The sequence below is a fragment of the Amblyomma mixtum genome, chromosome 4, assembly GCF_055824585.1.
Source record: "Amblyomma mixtum isolate Tamu chromosome 4, ASM5582458v1, whole genome shotgun sequence".
In the NCBI taxonomy this organism is placed as follows: Eukaryota; Metazoa; Arthropoda; class Arachnida; order Ixodida; family Ixodidae; genus Amblyomma; species Amblyomma mixtum.
In genome coordinates, this window is record NC_143015.1 from 143510509 (window position 1) to 143534886 (window position 24378).

At 46.3% G+C, this 24378-nt stretch overlaps 1 protein-coding gene and 1 pseudogene across 2 annotated transcripts in view; one reads left to right on the forward strand and one right to left on the reverse strand.

Annotated features, from left to right (window-relative positions):
• Positions 1-6569: 6569 nt before the first annotated feature.
• On the reverse strand, positions 6570-7901 carry LOC149348556 (glutathione S-transferase kappa 1 pseudogene; annotated as a pseudogene).
• Positions 7902-9337: 1436 nt separating this feature from the next.
• LOC149348557 (axin-1-like) overlaps positions 9338-24378 on the forward strand; it is a 38578-nt gene continuing 23537 nt past the window's right edge. The window contains exons 1-5 of one of the 2 annotated variants that reach the window (XM_089588181.1): positions 9338-9599; positions 17122-17313; positions 18170-18460; positions 20019-20285; positions 20921-21195. In XM_089588181.1, coding sequence (XP_089444307.1) covers positions 17215-17313; positions 18170-18460; positions 20019-20285; positions 20921-21195 — 932 coding nt within the window. In that variant the 5' untranslated portion in view covers positions 9338-9599; positions 17122-17214. The remainder of the gene's footprint in view (positions 9600-17121; positions 17314-18169; positions 18461-20018; positions 20286-20920; positions 21196-24378) is intronic. The other variant, XM_089588182.1, reaches the window with a different exon arrangement.

Sequence of the window (24378 nt, forward strand, 5' to 3'; positions counted from 1 at the left end):
CACCCATCGAGTTTATTTTTGTTTGTTTTTTTGCCTTGTCTCATTAGGACTAAAATTCGCACTAGCTTTGTGCTTTCGAGTCAAACTTCGTTTCTCTGTCTACATTTTCTTCCTTACATATTGTTAGCTCCCGACGAGGTTTGCAGAGGGCTGCCTGGGGAGTCAGCATTATGGCGCCACCTATGATGAAACAGTGGAACAACTGGTAGGAAGTCGGCTTCACCGCAAATACTTGTTCAGGTGGGTGCAATGTGCCCAGTTTGGGCATGGATTGGCCATATGATGTGCTTGCCCTGATAGTGCGAGATCACGGTGCCCATGTACCGTGGTTCCCCGCTTCAAACGGTTGCTACCAGTCTGTCATCAAAAACGCCTGTGACTTACAGCTTGGCGACAAACTTGCAGAGGTGGTAGACCACACACTGGCTTCTCTGTCACTTGCAAACCCGGTCCGTGTGCGTGGATTGCCAAAACATGTTCAGCCGCTTTGTTGCGTAGGCTTGTGTCATCGACGATTTCTTGCTTTGGGAGCAGCGTGTAAATTCTGTTCATGCCTGTTCTTTTTTTTTTCTTCTTCACTGAGTGAATGGAACTACGGTGGTCGTAGTGTGGGGATCTTTTGGGGTGGCCGGTTGACAACTCGTGTACAGTCTTAGTGGAAGTGTTCCTCTTTCCCACGCGCATTTGAAGACTGTTATCATTATTATTATTGAATTTTTTTTTTATGTGTGTGTGTACGTGTATGCAGAGGTATGGCAGAAGGCAGATTCCAAAGATTCACCTCCCAGCGGGGAAAACGTGTATTCTAGGTGGAACGTCTACATTCTATAAATCTAGGAAGATGGAAAATCGGAAAACCTAGTTCTTGCAATGTCTCTATTCTGAAAAAAAAATGCCAGGTACTGCAACAGCATAACTGTAATATACCGCATCTCTTGCAGCCGGCTTTTTCATGCGAGGGATTTCGGATTCTTGCACTTCAAAACTTGGGAAGGCACACTTTTTTTTTCTGAACAGGCAGCCAGTAATGTGCCGGGGCAACTTTCTCTATTCATGTTTTGAAATAATGCAAATTAAATATGGAAAGGTCCCGCATTTAGTGCGAGGAACACTGGTGCAAAGGCAGATTGTCACTGAAGGCAAGATAATTGCATTGATGGATCGTGGCATGTACAGTAGTCCAATGTAGCAAGTACAGAACGCCTGCCTGAGGTTTAGTGCAGTCTACGTTTTTTTTTTTTCTAAGCTGATGTGTGTCCCGTTTATTGGTGGCTTGTAATGGTGGTTGCCCGTGTCGTGGAGCAAGTTTGTGAGTTGCTGTGGCATCCAAAAAAAAAGAACACGGTGGGGTGTTTGAAAATAAAAACGAGGGGTGCTGGGAAGAGTCTTCTTGCTGGCACCAGAGGTCGCCAGCAGCACCTGTCGACAGCATCACCAAAGTTGCTGACCCTGCTCCTGTCGCGGCTGTCCCCAGCATGGTTTTGAGGCATGGATCATGGTGCAAATAAAACTCTGTTTATCGATTTTGGACGCTGGCTTCACAGTTTCATGCATTTGCTACCGAGGTAAATTGGCCCAGAATTGGAAATGTATTGTCAAAGGCTGGGCCTACAAAGGACCCAGAGTGAAACGATCCTTTTGCAATATTGGGCCAATTAACTGTGCTGCTTGGGTAGGTTATAGTCCTTTGCATTGGGCAAGAGAGATATTGAAACTCCTCATCCCTCAACTGTCTGATTCCGCTGCTGCTTCCACAGTGGTAGCCGGCTGCAGATGACAACAGTCCAGTGAACAATATGGCAATGCCAAGGCTCCATGACAACAGTCCAGTGAACAATATGGCAATGCCAAGGCTCCATGACAACAGTCCAGTGAACAATATGGCAATGCCAAGGCTCCATGACAACAGTCCAGTGAACAATATGGCAATGCCAAGGCTCCATGACAACAGTCCAGTGAACAATATGGCAATGCCAAGGCTCCATGACAACAGTCCAGTGAACAATATGGCAATGCCAAGGCTCCATGACAACAGTCCAGTGAACAATATGGCAATGCCAAGGCTCCATGACAACAGTCCAGTGAACAATATGGCAATGCCAAGGCTCCATGACAACAGTCCAGTGAACAATATGGCAATGCCAAGGCTCCATGACAACAGTCCAGTGAAAAATATGGCAATACCAAGGCTCCATGACAACAGTCCAGTGAACAATATGGCAATGCCAAGGCTCCATGACAACAGTCCAGTGAACAATATGGCAATGCCAAGGCTCCATGACAACAGTCCAGTGAACAATATGGCAATGCCAAGGCTCCATGACAACAGTCCAGTGAACAATATGGCAATGCCAAGGCTCTATGACAACAGTCCAGTGAACAATATGGCAATGCCAAGGCTCCTGTTGTGCAGAAAATCTGACAGTGTGAACAAAACACCCTGGAGAAGCAGCATAGGTGGACCACCTATGTCACGTGACCTTGTGGCGTGTAACCTGCCTGCCGGATAATGATGAAATTGACCACTGTGGCAGGTGGCAGTTAATGATTGGTCACAAGAGGTTGCTCGGGAAGAGCAACCAATAGTTCGCGGAAGCCCCACCAGTGGCAGCACCTGCCATCGCAGGGCTGTGGTGCATCGCTTAACCGCTGCACCACTGAGACAGTAGTAGTATGAGGACTCTGCCAGGGGTCTACAAGTGGGATGTCGAGCATGACCAATTCCGCATATATGAGCTCTAACCCATTAATGATATCGCATCATACCCTTAAAGGTGCACTGAAGAGGAATCTGAACTAGTCTTCTTGCCGCGGGAACTCGATCTACACGTTCTGAGCATTCTTAGAAACTGCGACTTATTGCCCTGTGTGGCCGATTTCCCTAATTAAATGGAATTAACGCCCGGCTCCTGCCTTTTTTTTTGTATTCTCCCTCGTACGGTGGGCGGAGTCGACCAACGCGGGGAGTGTCTTTCAGCCAGCTCCATGGAGGCTTTGCTTTCGCTTCATTTTGTTTTTTAGGTTTCCGCGAATAAATAGTTTCATTTGCAGATAATATAACCGCAAAATAAGCCCACAGAAATAAAAATATGCGCGGACTATTTGCTTCTACGGACTACTACGTATTACTCCACCGATGGCAGAGCGGCAAGCCGCCACGGGACTGGGTGAAAGGCACTCCCCGCGTTGGTCAACTCCGCCCACCGTACGAGGGAGAATTAAAAAAAAAAGGTGGGAGCCGGGCGTTAATTCGATTTAATTAGAAAAATCGGCCACACAGGGCAATAAATCGGAGTTTCTAAGAATGCTCGGAACGTGTAGATTGAGTTCCCGCGGCAAAAAGACGAGTTCAGATTCCTCTTCAGCGCACCTTTAAGGCGGAACTAAGTGTCGCTTCCAATTTTTTACATAGAACAGCAGTTCAAATCCTTTTACATGAACACTTTATATATTTTTGACCCGCAGTGGTGGCTTAGTGGTTACGGCGCTCAGCTGCTTTCCTGAAAGACACGGGTTCGATACCAGCCGCGGCGGCGCAATTTCGATGGAGGCGAAATTCTAGGGGCCCGTGTACTGTGCGATGTCAGTGCACGTTAAGGAACCCCAGGTGGTCGAAATTTCCAGAGTCCTTCACTACGGCGTCCCTCATAGTCTGAGTCGCTTTGGAACGTTAAACCTTAATAAACCAAACCAAACTTCCGATATTTTTTTTAACCCATTAGCGCCCAGCGTACTTTTAAAAGTACACTTAATTTTTTTATAATTTCACCACCAAAGACTGCAATTTTCTTTTCAAGTAGGGCATGCTTTTGTCAACAGGGGATTGGCCAACCAACCTTAACTAATTTGGCGCACTTCCTCTGCTCAGTATGTTAGCTTTCTGTGGTGAAACTTCAGGATGTTTGTTTCCCACGAAGTGCACCGGTAGTTGCTTGCTTATAATTTTCTCACGGCCGCATTCATGTACATATTACGCTAGTTTCAAGTATAGAGCAGCACGAAAGACGAAAGTAAACAACGGATGCTTTGAATGTCCCGCACCTTTGGCATTTTTTGCTCTGTGATGATTTATATACTGCTGTACTTTCTATAGTACACTGTGTCTTCCTGTGTGCAGAACGGCGCCTATTTATTCCAGTTCATAGACCTTATAGTTACTTCCAATTTTTCGGAAAAAATCACTTTGTCTGCTCAGCAAGGCCTTGGAGGCTGCTGTACTTGCAGCTAGCGGTCTTGAGTTTGATGATGGTACGATTTTAATTGGTTGTAATAAAGTTTGGTTATAAGAACTGAAGGTTCTGCCGAGCAGACAGTTACTGTTATGCCATTCACACCGTCTGCGCAAAGTACTTGAGTTCAGAAATGAAACTTTTGGAAGCGTGTGTTGTCCTGTCATCACCTGAGGTGATTTAAACCCTTAGTGCCCATTTCATCTTTTTTTAAAAAATTTTTTACCTCTCAAGACATTCTTGTAACGCTCCACTGGGAGGAATTTAGGGCTAGAGGAACCGTTCGCCAAAACAGGTTTAGGAAGTGTCCACTCGGGCCAAAGAAAGCGATGAAATAGAAGCAGCCATGAAACATCGATTCTTGCTTCAGTAGTATAGGTTACATGACTTTATTGAAGTCTACGATCAACAGTATAGTAACTAAGGCTTGCAACTATAACAGCAGTGAGCCTACGTGTTTTGTAGAGTGGTGGTTGCCTACAGCACAAGAAAAACAGATTTTTTTAAAGCCAAAACTCTTTTCCTTTTACAACAGTGGTATGGCAGGTGTTGACCTTTCGCATCAAAGCGTCTACTGCCAGTATATGAGCATCAGGGACAAAAAGTGATAGTGGTTGTTAACATCAAAGCTCAACTTTGCAATTGTGAAAGCCTGAACAATCTACCAAATTGCTAGAGACGAGCCTGCTGACTATTTTTGCTTTGGTAAGAACGTTACTCATTATTATCTACACCTTGACATGCAGTAACCAGCGGTTCGCAGACACTCTGGCTCAATCGTATCTGATGCTTCTTTGAAAAGGAGAAAGCTTTCCGTGCAAAGTAGGATAACTGCGGTGCCAGTATAGCCAGAAAATATTCATGAGGGCCTGCAAGAAGTGTTAGATCACCCTGCGTAAAAATCGCAGACATAATAACAAAATTCACGCCACCAATGGGAATGCAGTGAAGTAGCCACATGTGCTATGGGGAAGACCCAGTGTACTATAAAAAGTACACCTGTGTAACCTCTGGAAGGAATAAAGCAATCGTGACGAAATTTCAGCAATCTCTTTTTCTTTATATGAGAGTATTATGTGCTAAAAATGAAGAAAATCCCTCTGCTAGATTTTTCTTGGTCCCTAATGGGTTAAGTATTGACACTACGCAAACTATTCGTCATTCTCCCTTGGGGGTATGTTGCCTTTCAGGTCGCATTCCGAGATTCTTTGAAGCAAATAATGTTTAAAATACTTTCAGACGAGCCAACAGACCAAACTGGAAGTTTGTGCATTAACGGAATGGATATGTGCAGTACTGCTACCGGCAAAAAATGGTTGCTGGGCTCCGATCGATATCATCAGTCCGATTTTACTGAAAATGTTTTTTAAATCACGTTAATGCTTTAATATAGGGTTTTAATAAAACCTACGCATTTAAGTCGTGTGTAGATTCAATGTGTTTCTACCTTGCATTCTTTATAAAAAAAAAAAAAAGAAGGGGTTAGGCAAGATGATTCTGCAGAAACTTCTTTGCCTGTTGTGGTAGGGATGATGCATCTAGTTGGACTGGTGGTTGTACCATTGTACTTTCTCAGTGGTTCAGTCTTGTTATAAATCTCTTGCAGTCACAGTCAAACCTTTTAAGAGTTTTTTTTTTGCTTGTAAATGCTACGACTAATTTTTTATATTGAAGTCTTAAACTTTAACGGGTGCCAAAGACAACAATGACTCCAATTTTTATTCATAATAAAATCTGATTCAGTATCTCTTTACGGCTACGTTGATGTTTGTCCGGCAGCAAAGACTCATTTATTGCACACAAAATTGTTTTTAAAACCGTTCCCATCACTACTCAAGCTGGTGACATCTGCACTAAAAAAGGAGTCCCTAATCTCTTTTTAGAATCAAATGGTGCATAGCCCAACCTCTGATCTGCGAACAAGAAAAAATGTGTCGACGCACAGAGTTTACTCAAAAAGTTGACCAGTACTGGCAAAACCTGTATTTTTTGTCTTTTTATGGCTTATGAAAGCCTCGTTTTCGGTTAAATGTCTGAAAACTGAATGGGTCTGAAACCTACCGCCCTCTAACTTCTGCTCTGCTCTGAACAAGTTGCGAGACAGTGTAGCGAAATGTGTCAGTCGGCAGGAAATAATCGCATTGCACAAAACGTATTCGTAACAGTTCATTGTTGTTTTAAACACATTGTCATGGTATTTTAATTTGTGGTATGAGAGAACAGTTTTCAATAGTTATGCAAATTGTTGAAAACTGTTCTCGTATAAAAAGGCTGGATGCCACGGCAACTCTATGCCCCACTAACCTTGCCCATATCATACTGATAAACTTCAACATAAAGGCTACTTCAAGGTGTGTATTTCAACAACAACGGTACAAAAATAGTGATATACAATATAGTGCTGCAGTCCTTCCCTGATGAAGCTGAGCAACCCAGCAAACTTAGCAGACGAGCTTCAACATTATCACATGAAGTCACTCGTTCAAAATTTTGCATGTGAAGCTAATTTGTATTGCATTTGCATTTAATGCTAACAACATCATACTCGAAGATGCAATTGTCTGCTGGCAATTTCTTGTTTAATCTCAAAAATCTGTTATTAAATGTATGCCAAGATGAACACACAAGACTATCACCTTTAGCCATTATGTGAAACAACTATAGGAGCACTTCATATTGAACTGAAGAAGCAATCAAAAGTGGAAAACGGGGATGTGTGGTATCCCACGCTTTTCTCAAACATCAACTCTGAAGGAGTGTACGGCAAAATACAAATGCCGTGCACCCATAAGTAAAAAGACCTGAAATGCATTAATCTCCTGAAGGGTACGCTAAATCAGGCAATGCGCATGCGCCGAGTTCCCACCTGTCCTGAACCTCACAGCGCATGCTCAAGCGTAAACCACTGCAGCACCTCACAGGTGTCGCACATCACAGCTTGGCCTCGGCCGGTTTCGGTCCGAGCCACTTCTTTCCCATGACATGAGCCAGCAGCTCGAACCTGTCACTGCCGAAGAACACCTCCGGTTTGCCCCCAACGTGCGCGACTATGGTGGGCGCGCCGAACGCGCCGTAATCGTCAACAGCGCGCCTGGTGTTTTCAACCAACACCTTCTTGACGCTATCCTCCTTGATCATGGCGAGAGCCTCTTTAAGCGCCTTGTCGTTCATGCCAATCGCGCGACCAACCTCCACGATGCTGTCCTCCTCAGCGATGTCCTTGTTGTCCTGGTAGAACCGCTTCCAGAAGCCCCGCGACGCTTCTTCCAAGTACTGCGGGTGCTTCAGGTCGAGCGCGACGAGGAAGCGCTGCGGCTTAATGGTCGATTTGGTCGTTATGAACTCGATGAAGAAGTCGGGTACCTTGATCGGCACGCCGTAGTACGGAGAGAGCCGGCGGATGTCCGCCATCATGTAAGCGCCCTTGTTGGGTACGAAGGCCGGCGGCTTGTTGTTAGCCTCTTTCATGACGCCTCCCAGGAAGAAAGGCTTCAGCTTCAGATCCAAGTTCCATGGCGTCCTGTAGCGGATTAGAGTCTCAAACGCGAGGTAGGAGTAAGGAGAGATGACATCGTAGAAAAATTCGACTGTGATCCGCGAAAGTGCCATGTTTACGTGGCGCGGTGGGAGCGGTCGTGGCGCTGCGCGGCGGCGTGGAGAACAGACGAAGCGGCTACCGTTAAAAGCCAAGTCGAAAGGTCGGATCCGGGTTGATAAGCTTTTCCTACTTCTATTGCGCGAAACGGTGCTGTTCGTACCCTCAGGACCGTATCAGCGTTATCGAACGAGGAGGATGAACAGAATAAAAAGGATTATTAACGGTGTAGCAAGGCTAGCAAGGCCCGTTGTCGTCTGCTACTGAGCGTAGTGTCTTCGAGTTAATGTTGATGCCGTCGTGGGCGCTTGGTTTCCATAATTTTTCTTGCCTTGACAATGCAAACTAGATCGTCGCGATCGCAACTTGTTGATATATTCAACCGTTTTAAACAATTTTAAACTAAGATCGAAAAGTTCTTACATATTAGATCTCACCAAAGAGCCTAAACGAGCGTGCTATATAAAAACATACACTTAAGTTTTAAGCTGGCGCATATGTAATTGTAATTTCGTTGTCTCGTCGGAACTTCACGTCTGAAGACAACTAAAAACGAAATTGTAGACCCTCCACGCCTGCACTTGCACGACGAGGAGGGTTGTCGCCGCTAGGCGTCGTTGAGAGCGGTCGTCTCGACTTTTGCGCTCTTTTTTGCTTTGCTTGCTTGGGTTGTTCTCTTGTGGGCCGCGGAGCGTGTGAAACGGTGGCGGCGACTTGCCTTTGATCTTCAAAGCACGGCCGCCCGCCCATCCCCGCAGGCAGTCAACAAACGCAACGACGAGGAATAAAAAAAAATGCATGAAAACCAGGCGGGCCGCTCTCTCAAGCGGCTTCTCTGGTGGCAAGCGGGTTTGCAGGGGCAGAGCTTTAATCGTAATCAGATTCGCCAGCTATGGCCTTCTCTTTGGCGCCGGCTGCTCATTTTTGCCGCCTGTTAAACACGTGCGCGCGCTTTTTTTCTTTCGCGCGTCTGCCAAACCACGTGCTATTAAACTAAGAAATAAAATATAAAGCAAACTATGTCGGCGGCAAACGCAGACACGCAGGAAAAAAGAGACTGGCGGACCTTCACACGTGGTGCATGTTTGCAGGCACTTATCCCTTTAATCTTTTGCGGAAACCGCTGCTTTTCGTCAAATGAACTAAGTGAACTGGTTTTGAGAACGAAAGCTCAAGTCGTTCTGAACGTATTATGTGAAAAACATCCCTAGCGAGTAGTTTCCTCACATTTCCTTCGTGGAAGAGTTGGGCCGCTGAGCTCTCCGTGTTTTGAAAAGCTTTGGTGGCCTGATTGGTTCGTGACAGGCATCGTGCTCTCACTGTAATTACTCAAATAATTCTCCCTCTCGTTTCGAGAGGAAATCTCGAGCAATAGCCGCTCATTAAGAAATTTTAAACTGCGGACACCGGCGATATTTGTTCCCTAGGGAATTCACGATTGGCCGAGGTGAGAGGTGACGTTCAGTGAAAGGGCGTTGCGATTGGTCCTTTTTTTCGTGACGTTGACGCTGTTGGAGTATGGCGGCTGTGGACATGTGCGGCGATGGTGGGGGACGGGAATCGCAGTGCGGAATTTGCGTTTGAACTTGGGTAATCCTTCCGGGCCCGTGTTCCAGGCCGCAGGCAGTGTCTTCCGAAGTCTTCGACGCAACGAGTTTTGATCGTCACGCCGCGTAGTGCCTGCGCAAGCCCCCGCAAGCGCTAGGCCTAGCGCTCGTTTTCGGCACCTTTACTTTTTTTTTTGCGGACTCCTAGGGCTCGAGCAACGAACACCGGTGAGTAGCGATCCTGCGGTGCCGTGTGTCAAGCTTGAGCTGCACGCAGTACGCATCCTTTCCGAAGTTGCACCTGTGTTGAGGACGAGCGCGTAGTTCGTGGCGACTTTGTGTGCCGCTGTTCGCTCGTGCAAAAACTTTTTCTCGCTTTGCTGTCACGAAGTAAAAGTCGAAAGCAAAAGTTGACCAGCGACACTCAAAGCGAGCCTAGTGCTGCGGTAACAACTTCATACGCGGCTAGGCCTACGGCGTCGACTTTTTCGCCGTTTTACGGACGTCCTGACTCGAGGAACGGACGCGAGACATCGCTTGACAACTTCTTGGATTCCGTCTGACGCCTACCCTGACGTGCATTTGTTGTTGCTTTTGTTTGGGACTGTTGAGAGGTGCACGCTACAGACTCGGGAGGATCTGGTTCATGCTTGTTTTGCTACAGTCCCCTGTTTAGGCTTTGATCTGCTTTATATCGCTTGCCTTACTACGTCAAGTTTTGCCAGTGCAGGGACAAATAGTTTGTTGAGAAAAAAAAAAAAAATTGCGACTCTGCTCATCCAAAATTGGTGTGCTGAAAGGAGAGGTACTGAGGGGAAGGGGGGGTGTTCACGGAGCGCCAGCGTACTATGAATGGTCAGTGTTAATGAACTTTCGTGTATCTTGGTAAGCTTACGTCTTTAAACTGCTAGTATGAGGTTACTCAACAGCAGATGCTTAGTCTTTGTGGCATATGTGCCAAATTTTTTCGTCTTTGGGGCATATGTGCCAAATTTTTGCCCAGGGAGCCACGATTCCCACCGACTTTTTTTTTCATTGTTTTCGTTCAGAACTGTTTGATATTCGCTGCTATTTAGCTTGCCACAGCGCATTTACCGTCATAATCTTATTCGTATGCGCAACTCCTAGCAGTCTGTTAACAGATGGTGATGCTACAGCGTTGGTAATAAGCACAGCCGGACACGGGCATCTATGAAATGTTCTGCTGTCATCGCTGAATGCTTAACTTATCGCGGTTGGCACCGAAATCGAATTCGCGTGCGCACGGTTGTTGTTGTTGTTGTTGCCTTGGTGGCATGGCACGGTAAGCAAGACAGTCTTGAGATTGGCTGAAGCCACCCTTTCTTGTTTGGTTCTTCGGTCAAAATAGCTGGCTCAGCCTTGGTTTTGTTCTACCACGCGTGCATAAAGGAGATTAAAGCAAAACGTTAAAACGAAAGCAGTCGACCAAAGTTTTGAGATCGTGGTTGATTATCAGACGCTGCGCCACTCAGTGCTTTCGTCGTTCGGTTAATACGCAGCACACGACGGAGCGAACAGTAACCACTCGAAACAATGCCGGGTTTCTCTGGAGAGCCTCTGCTTAAACGGATTCTGTTCCCGCCCCTGCTAACAATGGACTCGCTGCGCTCCAAGGAACGTTCGAGAGGACCCTTCACTCCAAACCGCGACCCCTAAGCCAAGTGGTTTCGAGCCAGGGCCCGAGCTCGGGGCCATCGACGAAACCGCGAACAGCATGCCCCGAGGGAACGGCGTAATGAGATCAAAATGCCTGCGCTTCGTGGTCTTTTTTTATTATTATTTGACGTGCCCGCGACCTGTCGTAGATTTGTTATTAACTGGCGATCTCCGGTTTGTGGAAAAACACTGTTCGGGTTGTGTGCGTCTGCGCTGCAGTGCGATTAAACGACCGATCGTTACATCTCGTGTAGTGGGACAACAAAAGTGCCTGCGGCCATGTCGCGTAGCAGACGACGCGGAGAACCGCGTGTGTGGGTGGTCCTTGTCGTCTGCGCGTTCGACGTTGGCTCCGGGATTGAATCGAATTTTGAGTAACGACGCGCCCGTATTGAAGGGGAGTTCGTGCAATACCGGAGCGGCCGTACCGCGATTTGCGGTGAATAAGACAGCGTGGACTACTGCGTGCTTCGTTTTTCTGAGAGCCGTCGGTGTATTATCGCGCTCGCGTTGCAGTCTGTGACGGGATGAACGTACACAGTCGTTCGGAATAACAGCTCCCATCATCGTTTATCGCTTACAAGCCCGCCAGGGGCGACTACATTAGCGCCTACAGGCTTTCGCTAGCAGGTGTCGAGTCTTTTGTGCCTGCCGGCACGCTAAACATTCGACGCCTGTGAGCTCGGTCGATGTCTTCTCAGTTGCAACAATGCTTTGCATGTAGAAGTAGTGACCAAACGAGCGCTCAGATGGTGCGCGTAAACTGCGAGCAGTCGCTGCTCCGCTCAAAAAGAGGGCCGCCACCTCCATTGGCCATGTTGTACCGGTCGCTGCGAAACACTTCTCGAGATCTCGGGAAGTGCGGGTACGTCGTGTTTTACCGTTTTTTCACCCGGCGCGGTCGGGGATGATCGCCCGAGCGTGTAATACGTGTTGACAGGGCCGAACGCGCACGTTAGCTGTGGTTTTTATATTTATTTTCTTTTGGTGGGGAGGGATCTTGCATCATGCGGAATACCTAATTCTGATTGGTCCATCCTCTCTGCGGTTGTGGGAAGGAGGTTTTGAACGCCGGGAAGACGGGAGGCGACTCGGGCTTTGGCTCTATCACTATATGCATGCTTCTCACCTGGCACAGGAAGGTTGTTCAGCTAAGGTGCATTTTGGAAGTTAGTGTCGAGGCCATAGCTGATTGAGGACAGCTGCTACAGTTCGAGAGAATGTGAGCATGTTTTCCTGTTTACCAGTTAAGGTCATGTTTTTAAAATTGGTCTTTTTTTTCCTCCCCGTTACTATTTAGCTGCTACATGTACCTCTCGGTGAGAAATTCTTGTGCTAACATGTACTTGTATTCAGCACATTCATGACCTAAAAAACAAGTTCATGATAAGTTTTGTGTTGAGCTTGTGTGTCAGTCTTTATCTGTGGTTGTGAATGTTGCTTTCAAAAACTGGGTGTGAAGTGGTATCAAAATACTTCCGAATGCACTCAGTGCAGCCTTATATATGGGAAAAGTGCCACCTCTGCCATGGTAACAGTGTACTGTCAGCCACAAATGTTTGCAGAGTGGAGATGTGCACAGAAAAAAATTTACTTCTAAGCAGTCGCGCAAGCCAGTCGCCTGAAATGTCGGCAGGTGTGTTGGAACGCACATGCTCCAACAGCTGATAACATTACCAGGAGGCTATGTCGCGAGGCAACGCAATAATTTTTAAAAAAATTTGCAAGGACATGAATACCGCAAACTTCTGCGGCCAATAGTACATTCACTCAAGTTTTTCAACCATGGTAGTCACTTTTTTGAGGGTGCCGAATTGTAAAACACTCACTGGCTACACGGTGTCAGTGCACAAGCATAAGTTGGTTGAGATCAGTCCAGAGCGCTCTGCTGTGGTGTGTGTTGTGTCCTTCGCTTCAGCTTTGCCATGTAAAGGACCGTTATTGTTACATTCGGTGTTGGCGTTTGGGTTACAAACGTGTGTGGAATTGCTTTTAGAGTGAAACACCGCGCACGAAAAGAGGGAACAGTGAGAGAGGACGAGACGAGCACGAGTGTGCAAAGTGCGCTACTGTTCGTCTTGTTCTTTCTTAGTGTTGTCTTTTTGTGCGCGGTGTTTGACAGGGTATTACAAACTGGCCCAATATTCTATGTTACTTGTTTTTTTTTTAGTAGTAGTTTAGCTCATCAGTTTGGAAGACGTGGCACATAGTAGATTGGCATGAATGACGTGAGGGAAGTGAGGTATTACATGCCACATTTGTTCTCTCTTCTCGGTTTTTCCCCCAAGATGCCTGTGGTACTCTAATGCTGCTGAGTTAGGTGTCTTCAAGCTAGTCATCTGTTTCAGCTCTTACTGCACAGTTTTTATGTTCTAGCTTTCTTTTGATTGAAAGACAATCATAAATTTTCTACTTGAGGGAGGAGACCGTGCAAAGGTGTTTGCACAAGGAGACATTGCAGTAAGAGGCACTGCACATACTTTGTAGTTGAGTTTGTGGAATAACAGGCATGTGTGCGGTCCGCACCAACGTTTATAGATACTTTTTTAGTTCCATAACTCCTCGCAGCGCCCGTAGGGAGCAGGCGGCCTGTCGCCGTCCCCGCCACCGCGGCGCTGCAATTGCGGGTTGAGCTAGGAGAGCGAGAGTCGTCTGCTAGCGTGCAGCGTTTTGCACGAGCACTCGCATTCGAATCATCGCTGCGCGACTGCTGTTTTTTGTTTGCGGCTCTTGCCCGGAGGTATTACATAACATATGTGTGCTTAGCGCGTTTGCGAACTTAAGGGCGGTATTCTGAGCAGTGTCACAAGCGGCCGTTTTGTACGGGCAATGACGAAATGCATGCTTCGATTCTGCTTCTCGTGAGATGAACCTAACCTTGAGATGAACCAGTTTTTCGCGACTGGCTGTTGTGTTTCGCATTTCGCACAAAATTACTTTTACGTTTTATTACAGCAATACTGGTGCAAATAAAACCCGCCGCTGTCTCAGTGGCTACGGCCCGCGGCTGCTTTCCCGAAAGCCGCGAGTTTAATACCGGTGTAGGCGAAATGCAAGAGCAACTCAAGGCCCTTGGCATTTAAATAGAAAAATTTTATTCAGAAACCCACTAAACATCGTTGCTGACAAATTTGCTGTCAACTAATTTGTGAGACAAGCATCGCCTTCTTTCGCTCTCTTTGAGCTCTAACGGCGCTACTATTTTCCAAGCACTTTGCTCGCGCAAAGAAGTGCATGCGCGTCACTAAATAAAAGTAAATTAATTGAGCTGTGAACACCTCAGCATGCTCTGGACAACCAACACCATACGTGCCTTTTTTTACAAGAGAATCCAGCACGTTCCAAAACAGGTCGCCGAACAACTCGCCCTTTGTAGCCTGTTTTATAGTACCCTCTACCGCGCTTACACAGGCAAACATCTTTTTGGAAGGGTACGCGAAACTGCCACTGACATAGTCGCGCTCAATAATGAGCATAGCCTCACGCGGCAGAGAATCCTGCCTGCCAAGTGCGTCCGCTTTGCAGAGTTCACATTTCGCTTTATTTTTATTTTTGAAAGCCACGTAGCCTGCCAAATAGTAGAGGGCTGTTTCTTCTGGTGATGGAATCTGTGGTCGTTGGAGGCATTAGAGAGGCATTATAGAGGTCCCTGAAAGGTATCGCCATCAGCTCCTGCCAGATCTGTTCTTTCTAGCCTTTTTCTGGATGAATGCGTCGCGACGCTTTTCTCCGAGGCTTTTGAAGGCACTAAGTAAGACGCGATCAGTTCCCGTCTCACAGTTTCCTTTCACAGCTACTTCACCAGGTGTGTAACGAGAAAGCAGCCTAAATAATTGGCTGAACTTCGTCACTGTAGGGTGGTCTTCGTCACCTCCATATGAACTCACTAGGCCAAAAAATCTCTGGACTAAATATATAAATATATATATATATATATATATATGTGAGCATTTCTAGGCTTTTTCAACGTGCCAGTCTAATTACCGCGGGTCTTGGTTTAACTTCGCTGTCAGAATATAGCTGACGCCCTTGTGTAGGAAGTCTATAATGGACAGCACCTCAACGGTTTGATTTTATGCAATGAGTTTGATATTTCCTCTTGCTTCCGTCCGGATGGCGTTTCTCCGAGTTGCTCTTGTACCCGCTGGTACAGCCGGGCACGAAGCAAGTTGCATCGTCGCGCTCGAAAGCTGCTTCACGGCCAGCAGCGTTTGTTGTTCTGAGTGCACGATGGGGACCACGTGTTCGCAGAGGGCACAGGAACACAAATGGGCAAAAAAAAAAGCCAACGACAAACGCGGGCACGGGCTAAGTAGTAACGGCGGGAGAGGGGCCGCGCGCGCGCGCCGGCGACCGCGCAAACCTCGACTGCAGCGCCCTCTCACCGCCCGGGTACAAGCAGCGCCCGCTTTCAGCGGAGGAGTTATGGAACTAAAAAAGTATCTATAAACGTTGGTCCGCACATCACCTTAGCTTGCTTTTCCAGTGGTTGCTAATGTTTCCTACAGCATTGAGTAAATTCCATTTGCTGGCATTGATACGAGCGTTAAGTGTTTATTTAGGCGGCCGTTAAACATCTTGTCTGACTTTGTAGCTAACCAGTGGAAATTCGTCTTTTGGCTGGTCGAGTCTGTTATTTTCAGTAAATTATGATGATTAGTGGGTTCATTTGCGCCAAAATAGCATTGTGGTTTGGCATAGTAGAGGACACTGGATTAATTCCAAATGCCAGAGGCTCTTCAAAGTGTGCTAGAATGGCAGCAAATTTTTGCATTTCACCTGGCCCAGAATCGAACCTATGAAGTCTTGTGGCTTCACTCAACTTTATTCCTGCCTCAGCATGTTTATTTATTATTGATGTTTGCTGACATATTAGATTTTGGAACAGTATTTTGTTCACAGAATGGGTGTTGCCCAAAGTGGTCAGCAGCTGCATCGGCTGGGTGATTCAAATGGTTTTAATGAAGGTAACAATTTGGTAAAACATGTTGTTGGGCTAGTTGGTGCATAACATTGATAGAGAAAAACCAGCCAAAAAACAGACGAGCACAGGAAAACGCGAAGTTAGGAAGGAGACGACTACCAACACTGGACTGTGGTAGTCCAGTCTCTTTCCTAACTTTTTCTCGTTTTCCTGTGTTCGTCTGTTTTTTGGCTGATGTTTTTCCATCAATGTAACAATTTGGTTTCAGCGGTTTGCTTGTTTGGTTTTATGTCGCCACTGGCCACAGGAACTGGTAATCGTGGAGGCTGACCACATTTTTTCTAATTTTAAGCTGCCGTCATGTGCTCTTCGTTCGCATTTGTTTGTTGAAAGGGATTTCTGGGCCACACTACCGGACGTTGCTAGACTTCTTGCAGGAATCTGGCATGTTCCTTTAGGTGTAAATAATACTTAATGCCAGAAGGCACCCTGTCGCAGTAAAAAAAAATGAAGCCTTTGTGTCGGCTGTTCTTTCGACTGAGTCGAGCAAAATCGTGGTTTGAGCTAGTTGGTACATCTTCACAACTTCACCAGCGCTCTTTTAAATGCGGCAAGAATTACATTGGGCAAACCGGGAAATGCATAAATACACGCTTACGCCAGCATAAAACTTCTTTGAATGGTGCTCCTTCATCTAATCTGTCCCTTCATTACAGAGATTGTCGTCTGAACAAACCCGGTGTGTCCAAGGTGTCTAATAAAAAAGCATGCTTTCCACTGCTTAACAGGGCTAAGATTAAATTTAGACATCAAGATCAGCTGACTAGGGAGTTGTGTGAAGCCTATCACATTCACAAGAACAGCGACACGTGCGTTAGCACACCTTCTGTAACCATACATGAGTGTGAAATTTCGTATCTAGATTCGCAACTTTCTTTTGCGTGCTTTTTTGCGGGAAGCGCAGGCGCTTTGGGTTGTCAGTTGTGTGCATATAATCTGTTTTTTCAAATGAACTTTCAGTTAGTAGCGCTTGTCCTTGTCCTTCCTTCTCTGTCTTTGTTCCTCGTCGCAGCGCTGGTGAAATTGTGAAGCTCGACTGAGCGGTGTGTCGTCCACCCTCTTCTCTTCTCCTTCCCTTTCCCCCTGGAGGCGAGCATCGTGATGGGGCAGGCGGTAGAGCTGCTCCTCTGGTGGTGGCGGGGCGACGGGCGGAGTGGTGGTGCGGCCCTCGCCTGAGGGAGGATGGGGGATGGCGACCCCGGGGGTCGCCACCCCGCGGACGGCGCCGACAGCCTCCAGCACCGCGAGCGCTCGCCACGGCCCCCCTGGGACCCCGGCAAGGTGGGTGGGGGACACGCTTTTTCTTCATGGCCTAGGGGCAGTGTGTGAGCGTCAAACTCCGAGAAACGAGCTAGCGGGACCGGTGCCTAACCGTTCATCTCTTGTATAAAGTTGTCCTCTTTTACTTCCACTGATCCATCTACGTCGTACAGGGGTTCTCAATCTTTTCAGCCTCATGGAATCCTAGTGGCTTTCAGAAAAGGCTGAGGAACCATGAATGTCTTGGCTTCCGTACCGTCTTGGTTAATGTGCAAGCAAAGAAAAGCCTGCAGGTATAGACCTTGTTCACTATCAGATTTGGCGGACTGCAGGAAGGTCCTGCACCATAGAACTGTGCGATGTCTATTTTCGAAAATTGATTCTTTCTTCTAAGCACAAAATGGCCCTACTTGTTTTGTCCAGCAGGGATTGCAAATGTTGCTGACCTCGCTGACTTCGTGAAAACAGCTGTCAACGTCTCAAAAAATGTTTGAAAAGTTGCATGCACATTCTTAGATGTTGTGCCGAAGTGGTAATGGTTGCATAGCAGAAGTCTGCAACGAGCCATTACAATATGATCAGTCCCAAAATAAAAGAAAAGTTGGTCGAGGCATGCATGGATTTAGGTACTCCCAGTACCCAAAAATCTGTGCAAGAAACTCTAGGCTTCCTTCGAATCCAGTTTGAGAAGTGCTGGCCCGTACTAATGTGCTCCGTATTATGAGAACTTGTTTTATTATTTCGGGTTCTCCAGGGGTTTTAGGGACCTCTGTCATGTTAGGTGTCGTTTTTTTTTTCCCCCCATGTCTGATAGCCATTGACAGAATTGTGGGAGTGGCAATGACTAAGCCGCACTGCTTCCTTCTCTGTTGTCCAGGCCTTCTTTGCGGAAATGGGCAATTCCCCGGGCGGCTCCGGCTGTGGATCGGTCATGGCTGGTCCAGAGAGTGGTAGTGGTGGCAGCCGTGCATCTGGGGCCACTGGCACCAGTGTCCCTGAGGGTCCCCTGCGGTGGGCGTGCGACCTGCGCAGCCTCCTAGTGGACCTCGATGGCCTGCGCCTCTTTGAGCAGTTCCTGGCACAGGAGGGTGCCAGCAAGGACGGCCTCTACTTCTGGTTCGCCTGCAACGGACTCCGCTCCAACCTGGAGCCCTCCACACAGCTGCAGGTGGGGGACCTGCTCACTCCTTTGCTTTATTTTTTTTTTACAGCGACGGCTGTTAACGTCATGCTTCCCAGTTCTGTGGTGGTGGTGGCGTAACACGAAGGAAAAACGAGCAAAGGGGAGTGGCCCTGTGTGTCATGCCACAGATTTGTGGCGTCCTTTGTGCAGCAGCATGAAATTGTGGTTGCATTGTTTGCAACTCTTTGCATAGAGGGCGCTACTTGATGGCACACAGTAAATGATTTGCCTGATTTTTTTTTTACAGCAACGGCTGTTAACGTCATGCTCTCAGTTCTGTGGTGGTGGTGGCGTAACACGAAGGAAAAACAAGCAAAGGGGTGTGGCCCTGAGTGTCACGCCACAGATTTGTGGCATCCTTTGTGCAGCAGCATGAAATTGTGGTTGCATTGTTCCACACTTCTTCGCATAGAGGGCGCCATAAATCGAGTACACATACAAGTTGTCATAAATCAAGTACACATCTTCAAGATTGTCGTTTTTCAAGTTCGAGAAGTCTGACACCAGTGACCCTCATCTTCTCTTCTGATAGCAGTCCTATACTGGCTGTGCGTTGCATGGATGATTGATTGCAGTGATACAGATAGGCATGGTATTTCTACTTACAGCAGCACAGTCCAGCAATAAAAGCGGTGCTAGTGATTGATAAGATGTCCAGAAAGCACATCAGGATCTTGTTTTTGGTACAAATCTTTTCAAAGTTTCGTATATTAGCTGCCTCACATGCCTGAGGGAAGTTTTGCAAGTGACATTTTGGTGCTTGCACCAACTGATCCGTGTTGTACCAAACTTGTGTACAACATGTCATTTTTTTATATTATACTTTTTTATTTGGGATTTACGTTTACTGAAGGTAAACAGCATGTTATGACTTGATGAAGGAACGGGGCATCGCAGAGATTTATTCCATCTGTGGCAGCATACATTTGTGTAACTAACAGGAATGTGCGATGGTTTGGTTGGGTTTGGCTGAGTGTTTATTTTCTTTCAAAATGAAAGGGGAAGCCAAAGCAAAAGGCGGTAGGCCTAACTAGGCCTTGGCTCCCCGATACAGGCGGCAGCACGCACCTTCGGCGCCTATGCAGGACAAACAATGACACCAAATAATATAACAAAAATATGACGCAAACAAGCATAAATTGAATACATCAATGACACCAAATAATTGGTGATGGATTCAATCAGGTGATGAATTGAATACATCATCTGATACATCAATCAGAAAATACAAATAAAGTAGCAGTAGAGAGAAGACAGTGACAAATTTTATGCCGCAGGACGTTTACATGGAAACAAAGCCAGTAGTGAGAAACATATTATAGTGAGTATAGGCCACAAAACTATACAGGATTCTCTTCCAAATATGTTTTTATACATTTTTTAAATACCTTAGTTGATGACAAGAATTCCCGTTCCCACCACAGCTAGACTGGGCAGCTGAGGTTGTGGCTGGGGGTCAGAACTTTTCCTCTTTGCCCTGTTTGACTGCTTGTTTATTTATTTTCTCTAACATGGTCCTCCTCCTCAACGACAAATGGTGCAGTACATGAAGAGCATCTACCGGCACTACATCCGCAACAACACGGTGGAGGTGTCTCCCAATCTGCGCGCCAAGATCACCGAGCGCATCAAGGAGGGCGTCGTGGACGTCTCGCTCTTCGACCAGGCCCAGCGGGAGTTTGAGCTCTTCCTGCAGCGGTCGGCCTACCCCAAGTTCCTCCAGTCGGACCTCTACGTTGAGTGCGTTGAGAAGAGCCACGCTGAGACCCTGGCGGCTGCGGAGGCGGCAGCCGGAGGAGATGATGGACAGGTCAGTCGGGCCACGGTTCGCTCGGCATTGCCTTTGACTTTGCGCACAGGTTTGCAGCGGTGGCAAGGTGATGAATTACGCTGGTGGAGAAGCATGGAATAGTTGTACAATTGGACCTCGTTACAGTGAGCAGGTAGAAAAGTGTAAAGTACAGTTGAGTCCTCCTACAACGAAATTCACGGTACCCGCAAAACATTGCGCTAAAGCGGAATCTTCGTTGTCGTGAAGTCAGGTTACAGCGTTGACAGAGTGGTGTGGATATTCCATGAGCAATGTTTATTTTAAAAAAATTAGTCAGCTTTGGTCTTTTGCCATTTCGAAATCCGCGCCGTGGCGTGATTTTCATGGTACTCTGGAAATCTGACAATGGACATCTTTGTGGAACTACGTTTACTTATGGTCTCGCGATAAAATAAGTGAAAAACCAGTGCTTTCTTTTTCAGTAACAGTAAAGCCCTGGGCCTTGACCTCTCCTATATCAAACACGCACTTTTTCTTGGTGTACGCTGGCGGTACACACTGGTGGGTTATGCTTTTTTCGTTATTTATTTAGTTCGTTAGTTTTTTTTTTTTTGATGACTGAGCAAACGGCCTCTCGCCAACACCATCAGCCCCGCTACCCTCTCTTGCCCCAGGACTCGGCCAGTGGGGATGAACAGAGCTCGGCAGATGTGCCGGGTGTGGCTGCCGACTCGGGGCCGGCCTGTGGGGAGGAGGAGAATGCCTCCCCGCCAGTGCTGCCCCCTTTGGGCCTGGAGATCCTGCCGACGGTCAACGAGGACGAGGAGCTGTCGACGGACGCCTCTCCCGCCCCGGCCGCCCTGACCCGGCGGAATGTGCGCAAGCTCTACCGCTACGGGGAGCAGCTGCCACGGCTGGTGGCACGCATGACGTCGGAGGCAACGGCAGGGTGAGTTGGAGCGAGTGTATTGGTGGATAGTAAGAACTGGTGTTCTAAGAAAAAGAGGAAGTGTTTATTGTATATTGCCTCATACCCGTGTTACACGAGCGTTTTCAACGGCAGTTCAGTTAACCCTCAGTTGAGTACGTTGATTTCAACTGGATTCGCTTGCTGTTACACGAGCACTTCGCGTTCAGTTCAGTTAGCTCACTAACGACGTGACGTCGCCTCTAGAGCGAAAATGAAAGTAAAGAAAAACAGCGTATACATTTTTTTGTGTGTAGTAAATGATCGTCTTGTACATATTCTTTCCTGTAGCGACAAATTTTGTGCCTTTTTTTTTTGCTTTTGGGCAAAAATTTGTGTGACGATGTCGGCTCGTAGCCAAGACTATCCGATGTGGGTCGGTTCGCTAGTCGTCGTCGTTATTTTTTTTGTGTGTTTGCGACTGCTTGACGCACGCGCTATGTCAACCTGTGTTTAATGCGTCTCCAGTTTTATTTGGAGTGTTTTCTTAGTTTGCCGCAATACACCGAGCCAAGACAATCTACTACGGGAAATTTTTTTTATCCGTTGGACGCCATCTTGTCAGTTGGCTGTTCAACTGGGACCTCCGATCTCAGTCGAACTCAACTGCCGTTGAGATTTGAACGGCAGTTAGCGCTGCCGTGTAACACTGCTAACTGCCGTTCAGTTCAACTGACGGTCAACTGAACTGCCGTTGAAAACGCCTGTGTAACAGGGGTATCATATACGTAGACTGATTTTGTTGGCTCCTCAACTCTTATCCCTTCCTGGCCAGAAAGAGGAGATGTGCTTGAAATTTCAGTCAGCACACCCCCTCCCCTGCCAGTCCTATCTGGCAATGAAAGAGATATGTCTGCAGCTTGGTTATTTGGTGTTTACTTCTTAGCTGTGCTGTGCTTGGTCACGTTGCCTTTATCAACCTACTGTGCAATATACAAGTTTTCTCTTAGCATGGAATTCTTGCGGGATGTTGACATCATGGTGTAAAACAGTGGAGATGTAACAATGCAATTGCAAGGACAACAGCCTGAAGTTAATAGAGAGGCCAAAGGAGACGGAGTATGTGCTTTTCCCAACTGAGTAACCTGGTGGGCATCAAACTGAACTGGTGGTCGTGTCTGACGAACCGTTGGGACTCTCAGCGTCAGGGTTGTGTGGTCCATCAGTGATATGGTGAACGTGGAGGATAGAAAATGAGAGAGCTGGATATGCCTAGAAATTGGATGTCTCCAAATTGCCCTGTAGAATCTTGATGATGTAAATCTCATCGGGTAGTGAAAAATACTTGTCATCTAAAACTAACAAAACCTGTATGCAGAACCATGGGAAGTGTATTCACGCAGTTCTGTTTACAGTGTGCTGCCGCTCGCTGCCTCTGGTGCATACCGTTTGACTAGTGGTCACGGCATTGTCGATGTGTGGTCAGTGCAAGGATACGGTCGTGGCTTGCACGTTTTTATCATCCATAATGGTACGGGGGGGCTCAGAACATGCAAAATTCTGCCCATTCTACACAGTGCACTCTGCCCGAAAATTTTACAAATTCCTGTCAAACATAAATTCGTCTCACCCGTGATCGTATCATCAAGGTTCTATTGTGGTTGGAAATGTAAACGCAAGGCGGCATTGCACAAAACAACTAGCTGGTCACCTGACCAGGAAACCACAATGTGTCGGCTAAATGTCGGATGTGTGTCCAGGATGTACGGGACAAGCTGAAACTTAAGGGGGGACACTGGTCTTAGAGCTATTTTCCTTATTTTTAGCCCAATTCTAATAAAACTGTACTATCTTGCTCAGTTTTTTTTATACTGATTTCAACAATGCAATTATCTTTCTCATAAATTAGTTGGTTCCCAAGATAATTTTAATTAGTCATTCATTAGTACCTCGCTGCAAAAAAAACTGCTCTTTAAAAAATCATTTTTAATCCACGGCTGCATAGTATGGTGAGTAAAGAGTGCAATAATCAAAGCAGTTTTTCCGTTTTACCCTCATTAGTAATTTTACAGCACTTGGAATATCAGTGTTCAAGGTGTGAATGTAGTGCATCGGTAAACTTTGCGAAACTATAAATTTGTGAAGTGTGATTGAACAGATCTGCTTCGATTATTGCACACACTGTGCCTTCAGCTTCCCTTAGCAACTAATACAACATCTCTATCTGTCCTAGATGTTGAGATATCGACATACTAAGATAGCCAGATGTCCAAAATGTTCATGCTATTTAATTGTCTGCTGCTGCATAAATTCAGCCCACACGATGATCTGAATTTAATATTATGGTCAAAATGATGACTTCTTAAAGGAAGAAAGTGGTACAGTTGGAAAATGATAGCTATAAATTCCACAAATGTCATTTTTTGAAAATTGTTTTTTTGGTCATTTTTTGGTCTCAAAGACCAGTGTCCCCCCTTAAGGGGGGGCACTGGTCTTGAAAAAAAAAATTTTATTCATGAAGTCAGAGTTACGAAATCTTCAGGGAATATATATTTTTGTGTGCTGATTCTAAATACGTCATTTAATTTCATGTAAAACAATTCCTTGAGCACTTATGCACTTTTTATGCTAGTATTTTGCGGAGAGTTTTGAAGAAAATTTGCTGCGAGAAACTCGCCGAAATGTATGCCATTGGGTTCTCTTGACGCCAAGGAATACAATAAGGGTGAAATTGTCTTCCTGCCTATCATAGAACTTAAGTTATAGGGTTTTGAAGTTGTCGCTTCAGAAATGAGAAGGAAAGTGTGTATTCCTGTTTCTGAAGTGGCAGCTTCAATACCCTATTACTCAAGTTCTATGAGAGCCAGGATGATAATTTTACCCTTATTGTATTCCTTGGTGTCAAGAGAACCCAATGGCATACATATCAGTGAGTTTCCTGCTGCAAATTTTCTTCAAAACTCTCCGCAAAATACTTGCATAAAAAGTGCATAAGTGCTCAAGGGATTGTTTTACATGAAATTAAATGACATATCTAGAATCAGCGCGCAAAAGTACATGTGTCCTGAAAACTTCATAACTATGACTAAATTAATTAAATTTTCTTTTCAAGACCAGTGTCCCCCCTTAAGAAGTCATCATTTTGACCATAATATTAAACTCAGATCATCGTGTGGGCTGAATTTATGCAGGCACTGACAATTTAATAGCATGAAAATTTTGGAC